We start from the raw sequence: 14,085 nt of genomic DNA, 5'->3' as shown, positions 1-14,085 counted from the left end.
TGTTTTCTGAACAAGCTCCCAGCAGCATAAATAAAAAAAGTTTTAGTAATGTGAGAAAAATACTGTGAACAAAAGGAATTTCAAAAACATCTTCTCTGCATTGCTTGTTTCTTTAGGCCCTGCATTAGTTACTTTGTATGTGGATTGATTTCTTTTTCTCTCCTTTAGAATCCATGTCCAGAGTTCAGTGCTTCTTTCCTCTCCAGAATCACATTCTGGTGGATCACTGGGTAAGATCAAGCTGCTGCATAAAGCACCAGTTCAAGTTAGATGGCACTTTGGGATCCTGCTTTTAGAGTGAAATTGGCAATAATCATGCAACAGTAATTTTGGTTGTTTTGGTTGGTTGTGTCATAGATTAAATCAATTTTTTCTTGAAATTTGATTAATATTTTTTTATTTCCTTTGTAGGGTCTTTAAATTTTGACAGTATATATTTAGTGTGTTGGATGAAAGAATATTGTAAAAAATATTCTTTGGGAAATACAAGAAGGTAGAAATTATTTACTGTATTTAGAGGTTAAGACATTGAAAACCATTACCTCTTTTTGTCCAATGGGCTCTTTTTTCCCCATTAACTTAATTTTAGTAATGCTATATTATTTGTGAATTAACACACAGAAACATGTAAAATAATACTGGTATATAGTTGTGGCTGGTACTTGGCCAGAGTTCCAACAGAAAACTAGATGAAAGGAATTACTTTGTGAAATTAAAGGCTAATAATGATTTTGAAGCTTGCCAGGCATGGGAATATTAAGTGCCTGGCTGATTTTCAAGTGAGATCACTTCATCCTTTCTTTTATTTTCCCTGAAATTTGAATTCAGTGGCATATCCTGGATCCTTAGATGTTTTGGTGTCTAATTCTCCCAGTAAAGACAGGAGGATGTCGTTTTAGCATCTGGACCTGTGTTGCTGCAGGCACTAGTGCTTGCTGTATCTTTGTGGAGAGCTGGCTCTGTTCTGGGGCCAGATGCAACTGTGTCTATGTATCTGTGTCTGTATATACATGCAAACATTTCTAGTGTTCTTAAATTTATTTGCTAATTCTTTCTAATGCAGGTTGATGATTCAGGGTTATCGGAGTCCTTTGGAAGCCAAGGATTTGTGGTCATTAAATAAAGAGGACAAATCAGAGGAAATAGTGCCAGGTTTGGCTAGAAATTGGGCAAAAGAGTGGTCAAAGACCAAGAGGTAAGTTCAGTTATCCTGGCTTCCAGTTCTGCCAAGATACAAAGGTTTAAAAGCTCAAGTTACTCAGCCTCTACTTAGAGGTATTTGTCATTTGTTACCAAACCTGCTTTTGTAAGGCCCATGTAGCTGCCTGTGTTTGTCCTGAAGTGCACACAGAGCAGGAACCAAGTAGGGCACTGTGTTCCTTCTTTATGAAAGAGCTGCATTGACTTTCCCTTAGTCTTTCATGATCCAAAACTTATTACTGTGACTTTTGATGTATGAGTTTTTTTTCCCTGGGGAGGGAATGTTTGGACACAAACTTCTGTCATGTAATTTAGGAGCTTGGGCTCCCTCTGTAATTGGCAAAGCCTCAGGAGGGTAGTTCAGGGTGTAAAAGTGAGCAGCTTATTCCTTTCTTTTGACTATATAGGGAGTCTGAGCATCTAAGCCAGATGACTAAAATTAGAAAGACTGCATGCCTGCAGTCTCCATTCTACTTTCATCATCCTTGGCTGCAGCAAATAGGAGCACCTTTTCATTGAAGGAAAATTGTGCGTTTGCTTACACAGTGTGTTTTACATACAGCTTGTCCTCAGTTCAGAGCATGTAGTTTAGTGTAAGCCAGATGTAAGAAAAGAATGTGTTCAGTCCATTGGGGATATCTTGGCATAAATCTGACTTCAGTCTTTTAACTCTGGTGGTACAGTGAAGCCTTGATTTTGATGGAAGTTCAGCATACTGGGTTCTAGAATAAGAATGTCCTCTGCTCTGAGCCGTATTCCTCATTCCCCAGGGAAGACTTACAGGAGAGATTTACAGGAATGTTACTTATCCAAGCAAAGAAAGCCATTTCTGAATGACCAGTTCATGTAGTTATGTTGTATGATTTAAAATGTTTGACAGTAAAACCCAGTTAAACTATTAAGAATCATAATGAGGTCATTTACATCTTATTTGTATAGTGTACATTTTTCCAGTTGGCTTTATGCTTGAATAAAGGCTACATTCTATACCTCATGTTTTTCCAGGCAACCACTAAACATGTTATATGTGCCCAAAAAGCAGCAAAAATCAGGAGACTCAAATGGTGATGTGACAGAAGAGGTTGAAGCTTTGATTATAAAACCATCTCAGAAGAGCTCTGAAGCATCTTTATTCAAGGTTTTATACAAAACCTTTGGACCCTATTTTCTCATGAGCTTCCTTTTTAAAGCTGCACATGATCTCTTGATGTTTTCAGGCCCAGAAATTCTGAAGTAAGACCTATATACTTTATTATTGTATTAAAAGTATGTGAACAAGATTTAAAACATGCTGGTATTTCACTCCCCAAGCTGCTTTGCCTTCAGCTGATGCAATGAGGAAGAGGTGTCATACAAGGGAGAAACCATGGACAAAGATGATTTTGGTCCATTGGTTTTCAAATTGCAACATCATGCAATAAATGTTTGACTTCTTATTTTCCTTTTTGACACCAGGAAGGCAGGGCAGGAACATAATCAACAATAGCAGGAGAGTTTACTCAGTTCTAACCTGTAATATTCTGTGCCTACACATCACAGTATGTGATGCAGCAGAGAGCTGAGGGGCTGGGAGAGCTTGTATTGCTTTGAGCTGAGAAGTAAAGCAAGTGCAAGTGGTTGTATTTCAGCTGGAGGGGATGTGAAACTTTTCAGTGTAGCTCCAAGAGAATGCTGTGCATGTTAGCTATGTGTTACTCCGTGTTTGAGTGGTATTTAAGGAGGGAGTGATGTATGCTCATAGAAAATGATCTCCAGTTTCTAAGAAGTTTGCTTAAGTGTTTTATCTAAGTTTGGTACTTAGGTGCTTGCATGACCCATACAATGTTTGGAATAACCTAAGGCTCTAACCATGACATTTGGTTTTGTTTTCCATCTATCAAGAGAACTCATTTCTCTCTCCACAGATTGCTGCTCAACTTTGTAAGTAACAAAGCTGCCCCAAACTGGCAAGGCTACTTTTATACGGTGCTGCTGTTTGTTTGTGCCTGTCTTCAGACACTGATTCTTCACCAGTATTTTCATATTTGCTTTGTAACTGGAATGAGGCTCAAAACAGCCATTGTTGGTGTAATTTATCGAAAGGTAGGTGTTTCTTTAAGTGTACAACAATGCTGTGACTGCAAATATGCAGTATCTGTGACTGGGAGAATGCATCACTAAAGTCTGAATAATAAGTTAGGAGACTCTGGTATGCTGATTCCTAGCTCTTAATAGAAATAAGAGCATGTCTAATTTATAAATAAAAGCCTTTAAGCTAGGGCAGTTTTCTAATTTACTAGTTAATATGCTGCTTCTCACTGTCAAATAAGAAACCTTGCCTCATTAGATTAGGGGTGTGCAGTGCTTCAGTTGGTGCAGAAATTAAGGTGCATCTACATTTACAGCTTCATTTGGGATTTACCAGCAGTGCCACCTTACCTTAGAATAGGATGGAACATTTTTGACAGCTGAGGACCAATAGCTCTGTGTTAGAGAAATGTGTCACAAGAAATTAAGATTCCACTTCTTACACTAGAACAAAAACACAAAACAAATCTAGTAAATGGTATCCCCAAACAATCAAACCACCAGCCCTAACCCCAAAGTTTGCTTATTGACTTTAATTCTGTATTAGCTTAAGCCCAGCTGATTGATTCAAACTGTTCAACTTGCATTTTGTGAGGCGTATATGGTAAACAGAATATGAAGGAGGAAAATTGTTGCTTGTAATTTTAAAGAAGCAGTTCTGTAAAGCAATTGAATTCTGTGGAGAAAATGCAAATGACTAAGTCTGCCCTCATGTTGTTTTAATTGTTTTTTATTTTTTACTTACATGTAGGCACTTGTTATCACAAATTCTGCTAGGAAGACTTCTACTGTGGGTGAGATTGTGAATCTGATGTCTGTGGATGCTCAGAGATTCATGGACTTGGCTACCTATATAAACATGATTTGGTCTGCACCTCTCCAGGTGATACTAGCGCTGTACTTACTGTGGCAGGTGAGCATTGTGTGTTTTTTCCTGTTTTGATTTTGGCAATGTGCTGCTTCCATGATTCTGTGACTACACACAGCTGTTGTTCAGATCACTGGAGGGTTTGCAGCAGTGAGGGGAAAGTGCTGTTTATTAGGAAGCCATTCAGAGCTGCTTTTGTCACTGCCATCAAGAAGGAAGGCAGGAGGTTCTGAATTCACATCTGAGTTCGTACGGGGAGGATGCAGAGGGGAGCTATTATCTTTTGAGGCACTGCAGCACCTAGAGTATCTTATATGCCCCGTGATTTAACTAAAAGTGGTCTTGGTTCTAGAGTCACCATGTAAGATGTCTGCTATTTCTGGTTCACATAGCGCTGGGCTGATTCTTCTTCAGAAGAACAGACAAATCAGCAAAAAGTGGAAAGTGTTAAAACACAGTTGTGTGTGTGTGTATAGCGAGCTATTTGGAGAAAGATTGGTCTATATGTACCTCTAAATGGGGGCAATATATGTATGTTTGTTTCAAAAGTCAAAGTATATAGATATTAACCTAAGCCCCTACTTGATCCTCCTCTTCTTCCCCCAAGCTGAAAACCTATTTCAGAATGATTTTCTGTAGTGTATGCAGTGGTTTGAGTCAAGATTTTGAAAAAATAGTTTGAATAAATGCTTGCAATTACGTACTTTCCAGAATTTAGGTCCTTCAGTGCTGGCAGGGGTTGCTGTCATGATCCTTCTGGTTCCAGTAAACGCCGTGATGGCAATGAAGACAAAAACCTATCAGGTTAGCACCTCTATATAGTGCTTTTAAGAAACATCTGTTCTTTGACTTGCTCCTGTAGGTTTTTCCTTTTATTTTTTTGCATCCCTCTGTCTATCCCTTAAGGGAAGGGAAAGAAAGGTCAGAGGTGTTGTGTATTCAGGATAAATAAACTCATGCATTTTTCAGCCTTATAGCTGATCTGTACATAATGGTCTAAAAATTTGCACTAGTGAGGACCAAGGTAGCACTTTAGGCAGCTTCATGAGATGTCCAGTGATTGAATTGGAATTAGTTCAGTTTTTAAATTGCCTAAGAACGAAAGTGCAAATGTGAACTACTGTCTGCCTAATGAACCTGAATGAATGAAATATTCATATTTCCAGGATGTGTAGCTTGTCCTTTTTTTTTTTTTGTTTGTTTGTTTCCTGGAGAGATGAAGAAGGGGAAGTCTTAGTTGTTGGGTGTTTTTGATCCCTTGTTGATTTTATTTAGTGGGGATCAGTTTGTTACAGAGAGTGCACATAAATAAGCATAGACTCAAATTCAAGTTTTCTCCTGCAAAAACTACTTCCAACAGCCCCACCACATGCTTTGTGGTACAGACTTCACTACTGACTGACTTTGCTGAATGTCAGAGAAGATTGATATGCTTAAGTGAAACCCTAGTTAGAAGTTCATTAAAGCATGCTACAGCATTTGATTCCCATAGGGGAGAAGTAGGGACACCTGGCCTGCCACAGCCACGTTGTCACTGGTCTGGGATGGCTGTACCAGTGCATTCTGCTGGCTGCCTGTGCTGAGTCAGCAGCAGTTCAGCTTTGCACTGCCCTCGTTAAAATATTTTAGGAAGATGGAAACTTAAGAATGGCTGAATGGAAAGCTTTTTGCCTTAGTGCACCGTCAGAAATCCATTGATACTGCTGAAAATGAAGCAAAATCAAGTTTGGTCTAAGGTTAGATGCAAGCTGCACATCTTAGTGGTTTATTTTTTAACTGCATATTGTACCTGAGTCCCAGGGCTCCCTAATGCAGGGTTAATCATACTTTAACCAGTGCCACAATTGTTTTGATCTTGGTTTGAATTTGTAGTTACATGAAGCATTCTTTTAATTGGTTTAAAACGTCTTGTTAATTCTGCATATTTGTTTGGTCAGATAGTATCTCAGATTTCCTGCTTGGGAAGCTAGTAAGCATTTGATGATAATGAGGTAAATTTGCCATTGCAAAATAGAAAGCTCAGAACTTTGAGGTTCTGCCAAGTATTGTGCTCTGTTAATTATTTTTTGCAATGTTGTTTTTAGGTGGCTCAAATGAAGAGCAAAGACAACAGAATTAAGCTGATGAATGAAATTCTCAATGGGATTAAAGTTCTGAAACTTTATGCTTGGGAATTAGCCTTCAGAGAGAAGGTATTAGAGATCAGACAGAAAGAACTCCAAGTCCTAAAAAAATCTGCTTACCTTGCTGCAATGGCAACCTTCACTTGGGTTTGTGCTCCGTTTTTGGTAAGTGAAACAAATCTAGAAGTCTTCTCTCCTTTTTGGGATTGTGGTTTCCAAGGCAGCACTTGAGGACTTCTTTTGGTTTTGTGTTTTACTGAGTTGAGTCAAAATGCCCTACAGAGCTGTGGGTCACTTAGGGGTCCACTTCTCTATGGAAAGGCACTACTGTTATCTCTGAAACTCAGTAATGTTCAGGTTGGATGTATTCTAGAAGTTAATGGCCTAAGTATCGGAAATAAAAGCCTCCTCTGCATCCCCTCCTATTTTTGGTTGAGTACTTGAGGAACCTAAGATGAAATGTATGGTCAGATTTAGGAGAGTAAAAAAATCCCTTACTTCAATGTGTTTCTGAGAGCATCAGGCCCTTACATAAGAGTTCCTGGTTAAATGGGATGTTGTGCTCCAGGAGTGACTCTGGCCACTGCTGGTTCTCCAGCATCTGTTTAAGAACAATGTGGAAGAGGCAAAGCCATTGTGTAGCCTGAGATGGCTTCAAATTCTTAAAAAAAAAAAAAAAAAAGAAAAAAATCCACAATACGTGAAACATCCTTCCTGTGCTTGTGGTTAGCTTGCATTTCAACTAGTACAAGGGAGAGAAGAGTGAGATCACATCAAAATTGCTTCAGACCCTATTAGAACAAGGAGCCATTACTCTTGTCTGCAGAAGCAATTAAAAGCCATGACTACATTAGGATAAAATATGTGCTGTTCCAGTTGAAGGTGTTTAAGTGTACTTTCCAGTCTCAGATTCCTTCCCTGCAAACATTTATAGAGTTTACATTATGCTCTAGGCATGATGAAAGGCAGAGAAGCAGTGCCCTGGGTAGGAAGCATCAGCTGCATTCTTAAGTGAATGCTTTTCTAAAAGAAGTCTGAGATTATCTTAGTATAAATACATTATTAAATGAAATTTCTAAATAAAACTCTGCAGGTGGAGTCCCTGATGCTGTTCTGTGGAGCCTGAGAAGACAGATTGGTGTAATGTGTAGCTCTGCTCCAGCACACACGGGGGATGTGTGGCTGTGGCTCCACGGGAGCTTTGCCACTGGGGCACAACCCGAAGTGCAAGGCTGCTCTTCAGCATCTTGTTTCTTGGATGTTTGGGGGGTTTTTTTTGTATATTTTGATTTTAAAAAATTATTGCAAATGCCTACTTGAAAGCACTTTTGACATTCAAAACTTTTATTTCCTCTACTCTTTCCCCTCTTTTCATGGCCAGGGTTTTTAAAAACATTGTTTAATAACAGTGCCAGGGTACTCGTTTTGCAGTACCTCCCCTGCTGCTGTGTGTGCTGATAAGGGTGTATTTCAGACTAATTGCTGGTAACACAAGCGCAGACATGCTGCTTGTGAGGTTATTCTTTGGACCCTGTCTTGTTTCTGATCTCCATGGGAGGGCTTTCTCCCTGGGATGTGGTTGTCCAAACTAAGGGATGTACAAACAAGCCCCTGTACAAGGCACAGCTGAGACAGCTGCTGCACCAAGAACAATACATGTCCTCACAGCAGTCAGATTTTTTTAACAGAAATAACTGATGTCTTCAATGGATGCTGTGCTTAGATAAGACTGTTCCTTCGGTGGAGAGCTCATTATTTCAAGTCTTTTAGGAGGGGCAATGCCAGAGGTTTATCTACTTTGATTTCTTGTTTTAAGTGGCAGTCTGTGGGAAAAAGCTGCTGGATCTTGTGACATACTGAGGTATGAGTGGTATTATCACAGAAGAAAACACTATGAAGGGAATAGTTCTGAAAGTAAACGTCTGGTTTTACTTAGTTTGGTTTAATTTTACTATAATTTATTCAACACATTAAAAAAAAGTATATATGGATGTTTGGAATTATTTTTATAGCTTAGGACTCATGATAAAAATGGTTCCATGTAATTTTCTTGTTTCAGTATGGAACAGTTCACAGCAGAAAATTGTAGTTACTAAAAGGCTTCATCTTTGTAATGCAATAACATTTCAGGTTTCTTGGAAAATGGTCTGTCCATAATAAAGTGGGCTGTATTTGGAAATCTAGGGTTGTGGTAGTCTCTACAAAATATAAAATAGGTTTGTATTGGGACGCTTCTAACTCTTCTGTCTATATATGTTACTGATCCAATATCTGATACTATGAGGAGTGCCTTAAAACTGAAAGAGATCAGGAAAAAAGACCAGTGATCATTTCTCTACTTATCTTCTCCTACTGTGTGACCTGGGACATTTGTGGTTTCGCCTTTGCTACGTGAAGAAAGTGAGCACTTAACCACTTTTCCAAGACGAGCCATCTACTTCTTTTTACAACAGCAGATTTAAATCATGTGTTCCTTTTGCAAAAAGTGTTGTCAGGAACAAGAAAGTTACCAGAACATTCTTCTTTGTTTGATTTATAGTCTTCTGATTCCAGTTGTCAGACTGTGTACTCCTGACTTGGTGGCTTTAAGGCATGTTACCCTCACTGTAACCCTTACATTTTGTTTCAGGTCGCCCTGTCCACATTTGCTGTGTATGTCACGATAAATAAGAACAACATCTTGGATGCTCAGAAGGCCTTTGTTTCTCTGGCATTATTCAACATCCTCAGGTTTCCACTGAACATGCTTCCTATGGTCATCAGCAGCATAGTAGAAGTAAGACTTCAGTCATTAACAGGTGTTCCTGTGCAGAAGGAAGGCCCTGGGTGGAGAGATTACATTCCCCTGCTTAGAGAATGACCACTGGGGAAATTTGGCCACCTCTGGAAGGGGCCTTGCAGTTCCTGTGTGTTAAGTGCTGTGCAAGTGAAATAATCCCAGTTATGGTGGATGGGTGTTCCTGACATCACCCATATTTCTTGTGGTTCGGGAAGTGAAAGTTTGATGACTATCCAAGCAACTATGCAGTGGATTTAAGGAGGGATTAGGAGTGCATAATAGTGATACAATGTGTATGTGGCACAAAACAGTGAGCACTTAAATGTAACAAGCAGAGTATAAATCATTCTGCATCCTTTTTCCATGCAGGCCAGTGTCTCCTTGAAGCGCCTCAGGGTGTTCCTGTCTCATGAAGAGTTAGATCCTGACAGCATAGTCAGGGGTCCCATCAAAGAGGGTGAGTTTCTTTGCCTGTTGCAAATCATTGTGTACAGGTTTGGGTGGTTTCTTTTGCATTCTGTAACAAATTTATTGCATTTTTGGTGGGTTTTACTGATAAATTTGAGCCAGAAAACAGAGACGGGAGTTTGTAAAATGAAAATTATGTAAAGGTTCTTCTTCCTTCTCAGATAGTTTCTTTCCTCTCCTCTCCACAACTGATTTTGCAGTGCTGGAGATGCAGCTGATTTAGTCTGGTTTAGTTGGTATCTCTGTGTAGCTGGCATTCATGTACCTCTTGGTTCCTGAGTAAGGGTAAGCTTGGAACCTCTGCTAAATTCAGTAAAAGCAGAACACAAGTTTTTGGTAAGCACTGGGTTATTGTTGTTCTGAAAAAGTAGCTTTATACCTCTGCCCATGTGTGTTTGGATTAACTTCTGTGGCAGGATCCAGAGCACACAGTTTAGCTGCTTGCACTGGTGCTTTTATAAATATGAGTTTTCTCTTTGCAGCTGAAGGATGCATTGTTGTGAAGAATGCAACGTTTAGCTGGGCCAAAACTGATCCTCCTTTGCTGAATAGGTAGGGATTGGTACCCTTCATTCCACTCCATAATCTTTCCGCATCACAAATTATCTATATTTGAATTATAAAGTACATATGGAGAAGAGTTTGTTGCCATAGAGAAAGAGAACAAATAACATCAGTTCTGTATATTTTTTTTTTTTATTGGGGCTTCATGAACTAGAGGGATTTGCATTTTATTGCATTTATGGAATGCATAAAGGGTGGTAGCAAGAGATGTAGGGATTGAGGAAGAGAGAGCTGCAGGGCATTCTGGGCTCTTGCTGTGTGCTGCAGGTGGGATGAGCACAGCTAGAGGATGCAGCCAGCTCATGTCCCTCCTGTTTGCCCGTATCCCCAGGCTCCATTTTACAGCCTGATTCTCACTGTACTCTGCTATCCCTGATCCCGGGCTGCAGAAAGCAAACAGTGATGCAGCCACAAGCTGTGTCTTCCCTGTGCCCTGTTCCCTTTCTTAACTTGGCTGCTTTTTCTTGGGCCTTAAATGGCAAATTCTTTGGGACAAAAATGCTGTGTTTACGTATATGTTCATAGAACACTTGAGAGAAATTTTGGCAAGGCTGGGTCACAGTGCTTTTTTTTCTTTCTTTTTTCTTCCCCTTTTGACTAATTACATATTAAGATGCTGTGTTCTAAATATGAGGAGAACTGGGTGCTTTCTGAATGAGAGGTTTGGATTTTCAAGCAGTTGCAGTTTCAGCACTGAGTCAGTATTTGCAGTGGGTGTTCACACTGCAGCTGGTTTTAGTTGGGCAGTTCAATTGACTGTTTAACTACTGGGGTGTGCCAGCAAGCAAGGCTGAATTATGTGCACTTTATTTCAGCATTAATTTCACTGTTCCTGAAGGCTCCTTGGTGGCTGTTGTTGGTCAAGTTGGCTGTGGAAAGTCTTCACTGCTGTCTGCATTACTGGGGGAGATGGACAAAAAGGAAGGCTACGTGGTTGTCAAGGTGTGACATGTCTGAAGAATTGTTCAGCTGTTTGTGGGTAGTGCCTGAGGGTTTCTAGATTTCCAAGTAGTGTGAAGAGGGAAGAGAGAGCATTTCAAATGAATGCACTTTTTAGCCTGATTTCCTGGCAAACCATGTATATGCCTTAGCTTGCACTCTGTGTAATTGCTTGTTAAGCCTTGACCCCACAGCATCCAAATCTGTTGGTGTCAGATTTAGCCACATAAAACAATGGAGGTGTCAAAGATGAGTGTTCTGGTGAGTCTTGTTAGCAGCTGGGTATGAGATGGGGATACCCTGTTAGGTATTCTCTGAGGAAGAGCAGTATTGGGCTCTACCTTCTTAGACATCAGAGAATTACAAAGAGAGAGGGTGCACCCAGATACCTGAATGTGGGAAAAGCTGCTGTTGCAGTTTGTTTGTTCTTGGACATCAGAGCTGCACAGAGCTAACAGAAAAAAAATGACCTGGAAAGAAAATTACTTTAAGAGCAAAACAAATATGTTGCATTTGAAAGTCTGTAGGTTTGGCCACCTCTAAAATTGTTGTGGAAAAATAAAGTAGTTGAGATCTGAATCACTAATTATTAGTGCAGAAAGAGAAGGCAGAACTGATACTCAAAGCAAAATACTCTGCATTATCTCAGTCTCTTCCTTTGAAGTGACTTTTATATGAAAACCACTTCCTCTGCTTTCTACAGAAATCTCTTGGCAGGGGTGCATTTGTTAAACACTTGCATTCCAGATTAAACTCTTTTGTGCAGAACATAATTTATAATTATATGAAAGAAGTAATGACTTTTGACATGCAGTAATTGTGCAAACGTTCTCTAAACAAATGTTTCCTCCAGGTTTATGTTAATCATATTTTGTTTGAAGTCCTTTATTTTCCACCAATGCACTTTGTTACATTCACTTGTAGAGAGGATTATAAAAATAACATTTTGGAGGAGGAGGTAGCCCAAGAAGTACTTTGTTTGGAAATGACTGTAGGTAATTTGTGTGGTGATTAGCACTGCCTGCCTCACAAAGCCCTGCTGTGCTTTGACTCTCTGTGCAGACTCTTAGTCTAAAGTACTGAACTTTACTTTTCTTGCAGGGCTCTGTAGCCTATGTTCCTCAGCAGGCCTGGGTCCAAAATGCAACTCTGGAAGATAACATTATCTTTGGAAGGGAGATGAGTGAGAGCCGGTACAAGCGTGTGATCGAGGCTTGTGCACTGCTGCCTGATGTAGAGATTCTTCCTTCAGGAGACAAAACTGAAATAGGAGAAAAGGTATTTCAATACCCCCTCCACCATTAACAGTGCTATTGCTTGTAGTTAAGGATGTGTGACTTCTATTTTACTTTATCTCAAAGTTGTATTGAATTTAAAACATTCAGAGCAGAAATGCTCTAGAATAAGATGCAGATTTGAAGTGTGTTTTCCTTCTCTTTAAGCCTCAAAGGGGAGGAAGGAAACCTGTCCTCAGTTAGAAATGTAAAACCGTCTTGTAGTGACAGTTTTGAATTGTCTCTAAGCTGCTATGGTCATAAAGCAGAAAAATATATAGAAACAGGAAGAGAAAAATCTTCTGAACACTTCAGTTTCATTAAAAACAAGCAAACACCCCTCCAACCCCAACCTCCCCCCAGAAAATCCAAACCACAATTCACACAAACAACCATCACCCCGAATCTGGCCCTTGGTTACTGAAGCAAGGGTGGTGTGGGGTTTGGAAACTTGCATGGATGTTGTAGTGCTGTGCTGTGGAAGCAGGACCCGGTGCCCTGTACCAGGAGCTGGCAGGGGTGTGTGTGTGGCTGCTGGGGGTTCTCTGAGCTGCTGCTCTCAGGTACTGGGACATGGGCTCTGCCTGCTGACTGGGTCCAGGTGGGCTGTAGCTCCCAGCTGTCCATAGAACTGGCAGCCCCACATGCAGTAAAGGTGCAGCTTTATCTTCCTCATTGGTCAGCAGGCCAGTCACATTGTAGAGCGTGAACAGAGTTTGCTTCTTAAATCAGAGGCAGCAGTGCAGAAATACAGCTGAGAAGAAAAGTAGCTTCTGAATGTACAGTTAGGTAGGTCAGTCAGGGTTAATTGCTTTACAAGACTAGCAAACTTTTTTTTGACTAGCCCTTCACTGTCAGTGAGAACAGAATAGATGTGCTTCCTTCCAAGAGGATTGTGACTGATTGCTTATGCTGTTGTGGTAATGAAATTATTTGTGGAGATCTGTTTCATGCAATGTTGAAATTCCTCTAATTTAAATAAATCACCTATGACTTGTGTCTTTCCTGAACTGTATCAAGACATCTTCTTTCAGCTGTAAATAAAGGATCATGTTTTCTTGTTTCCCCAGGGTGTGAATTTGTCTGGAGGACAGAAACAGCGAGTCAGTCTTGCTCGGGCAGTTTACTGCAATGCAGATGTCTATTTACTTGATGATCCTTTATCAGCTGTTGATGCTCATGTTGGGAAACATATTTTTGAAAAAGTTATTGGACCGAAAGGAATCCTGAAAAATAAAGTATGTTATAATGCCTCTAGAGAATGCTTTTTCTTGGCTGAGTTCAAATGATTACAAGTTTGTCAGGTTGCATATTTAGGCTTTTGTTTCTAACATCTGAAGAATGAAAGGATCCTTCTGCAATTTTTAGAGGACTTTATAAAGCACTGAGATTTTTGTTGTGAAAGGTGCTTTGGTTTCTGTAATTCAAAATTATTTAATGGAAAAATCAAGACAATTTTCTCTTAAAAATGCTGCATGCCTGTCCCTCATTACTATTCTATTATACGCAGAATTCAAGCAATAAAGAGCAGTAGCCCAACCATAGTATTCACTAATCTGAGATGATATAAACCCTTTATTTCCCTTTTGCCTTTTAGACTCGGGTTTTGGTAACCCATGCAGTCAACTATTTGCCTCAAATGGATACAATTCTGGTAATGACTGATGGAGAAATCTCTGAGATGGGCTCCTACCAGGAGCTGCTGCAGCAGGATGGGGCTTTTGCTGAGTTTCTTCGTACATATGCTAATGCTGAACAAACCATGGAGAACAGTGGTAAGCTCACAAATAAACTCTCTTGATG

At 39.9% G+C, this 14,085-nt stretch overlaps 1 protein-coding gene across 1 annotated transcript in view; it reads left to right on the top strand.

Moving 5' to 3' along the window:
- Positions 1-14,085, top strand: part of LOC138118903 (multidrug resistance-associated protein 1-like) — a 48,373-nt gene that overhangs the window by 18,099 nt on the left and 16,189 nt on the right. Inside the window, 14 exon segments of the mRNA XM_069030224.1 lie at positions 169-230; positions 1,064-1,195; positions 2,206-2,433; positions 3,105-3,282; positions 4,019-4,180; positions 4,847-4,939; positions 6,220-6,423; positions 8,888-9,034; positions 9,407-9,494; positions 9,988-10,057; positions 10,885-11,011; positions 12,110-12,286; positions 13,353-13,520; positions 13,880-14,057. Coding sequence (XP_068886325.1) covers positions 169-230; positions 1,064-1,195; positions 2,206-2,433; positions 3,105-3,282; positions 4,019-4,180; positions 4,847-4,939; positions 6,220-6,423; positions 8,888-9,034; positions 9,407-9,494; positions 9,988-10,057; positions 10,885-11,011; positions 12,110-12,286; positions 13,353-13,520; positions 13,880-14,057 — 2,014 coding nt within the window.

The sequence above is a fragment of the Aphelocoma coerulescens genome, chromosome 14 (assembly GCF_041296385.1).
Source record: "Aphelocoma coerulescens isolate FSJ_1873_10779 chromosome 14, UR_Acoe_1.0, whole genome shotgun sequence".
In the NCBI taxonomy this organism is placed as follows: Eukaryota; Metazoa; Chordata; class Aves; order Passeriformes; family Corvidae; genus Aphelocoma; species Aphelocoma coerulescens.
The sequence above is the reverse complement of the archived record's forward strand: the minus strand, read 5'-3'. Positions and strand labels throughout refer to the sequence as shown.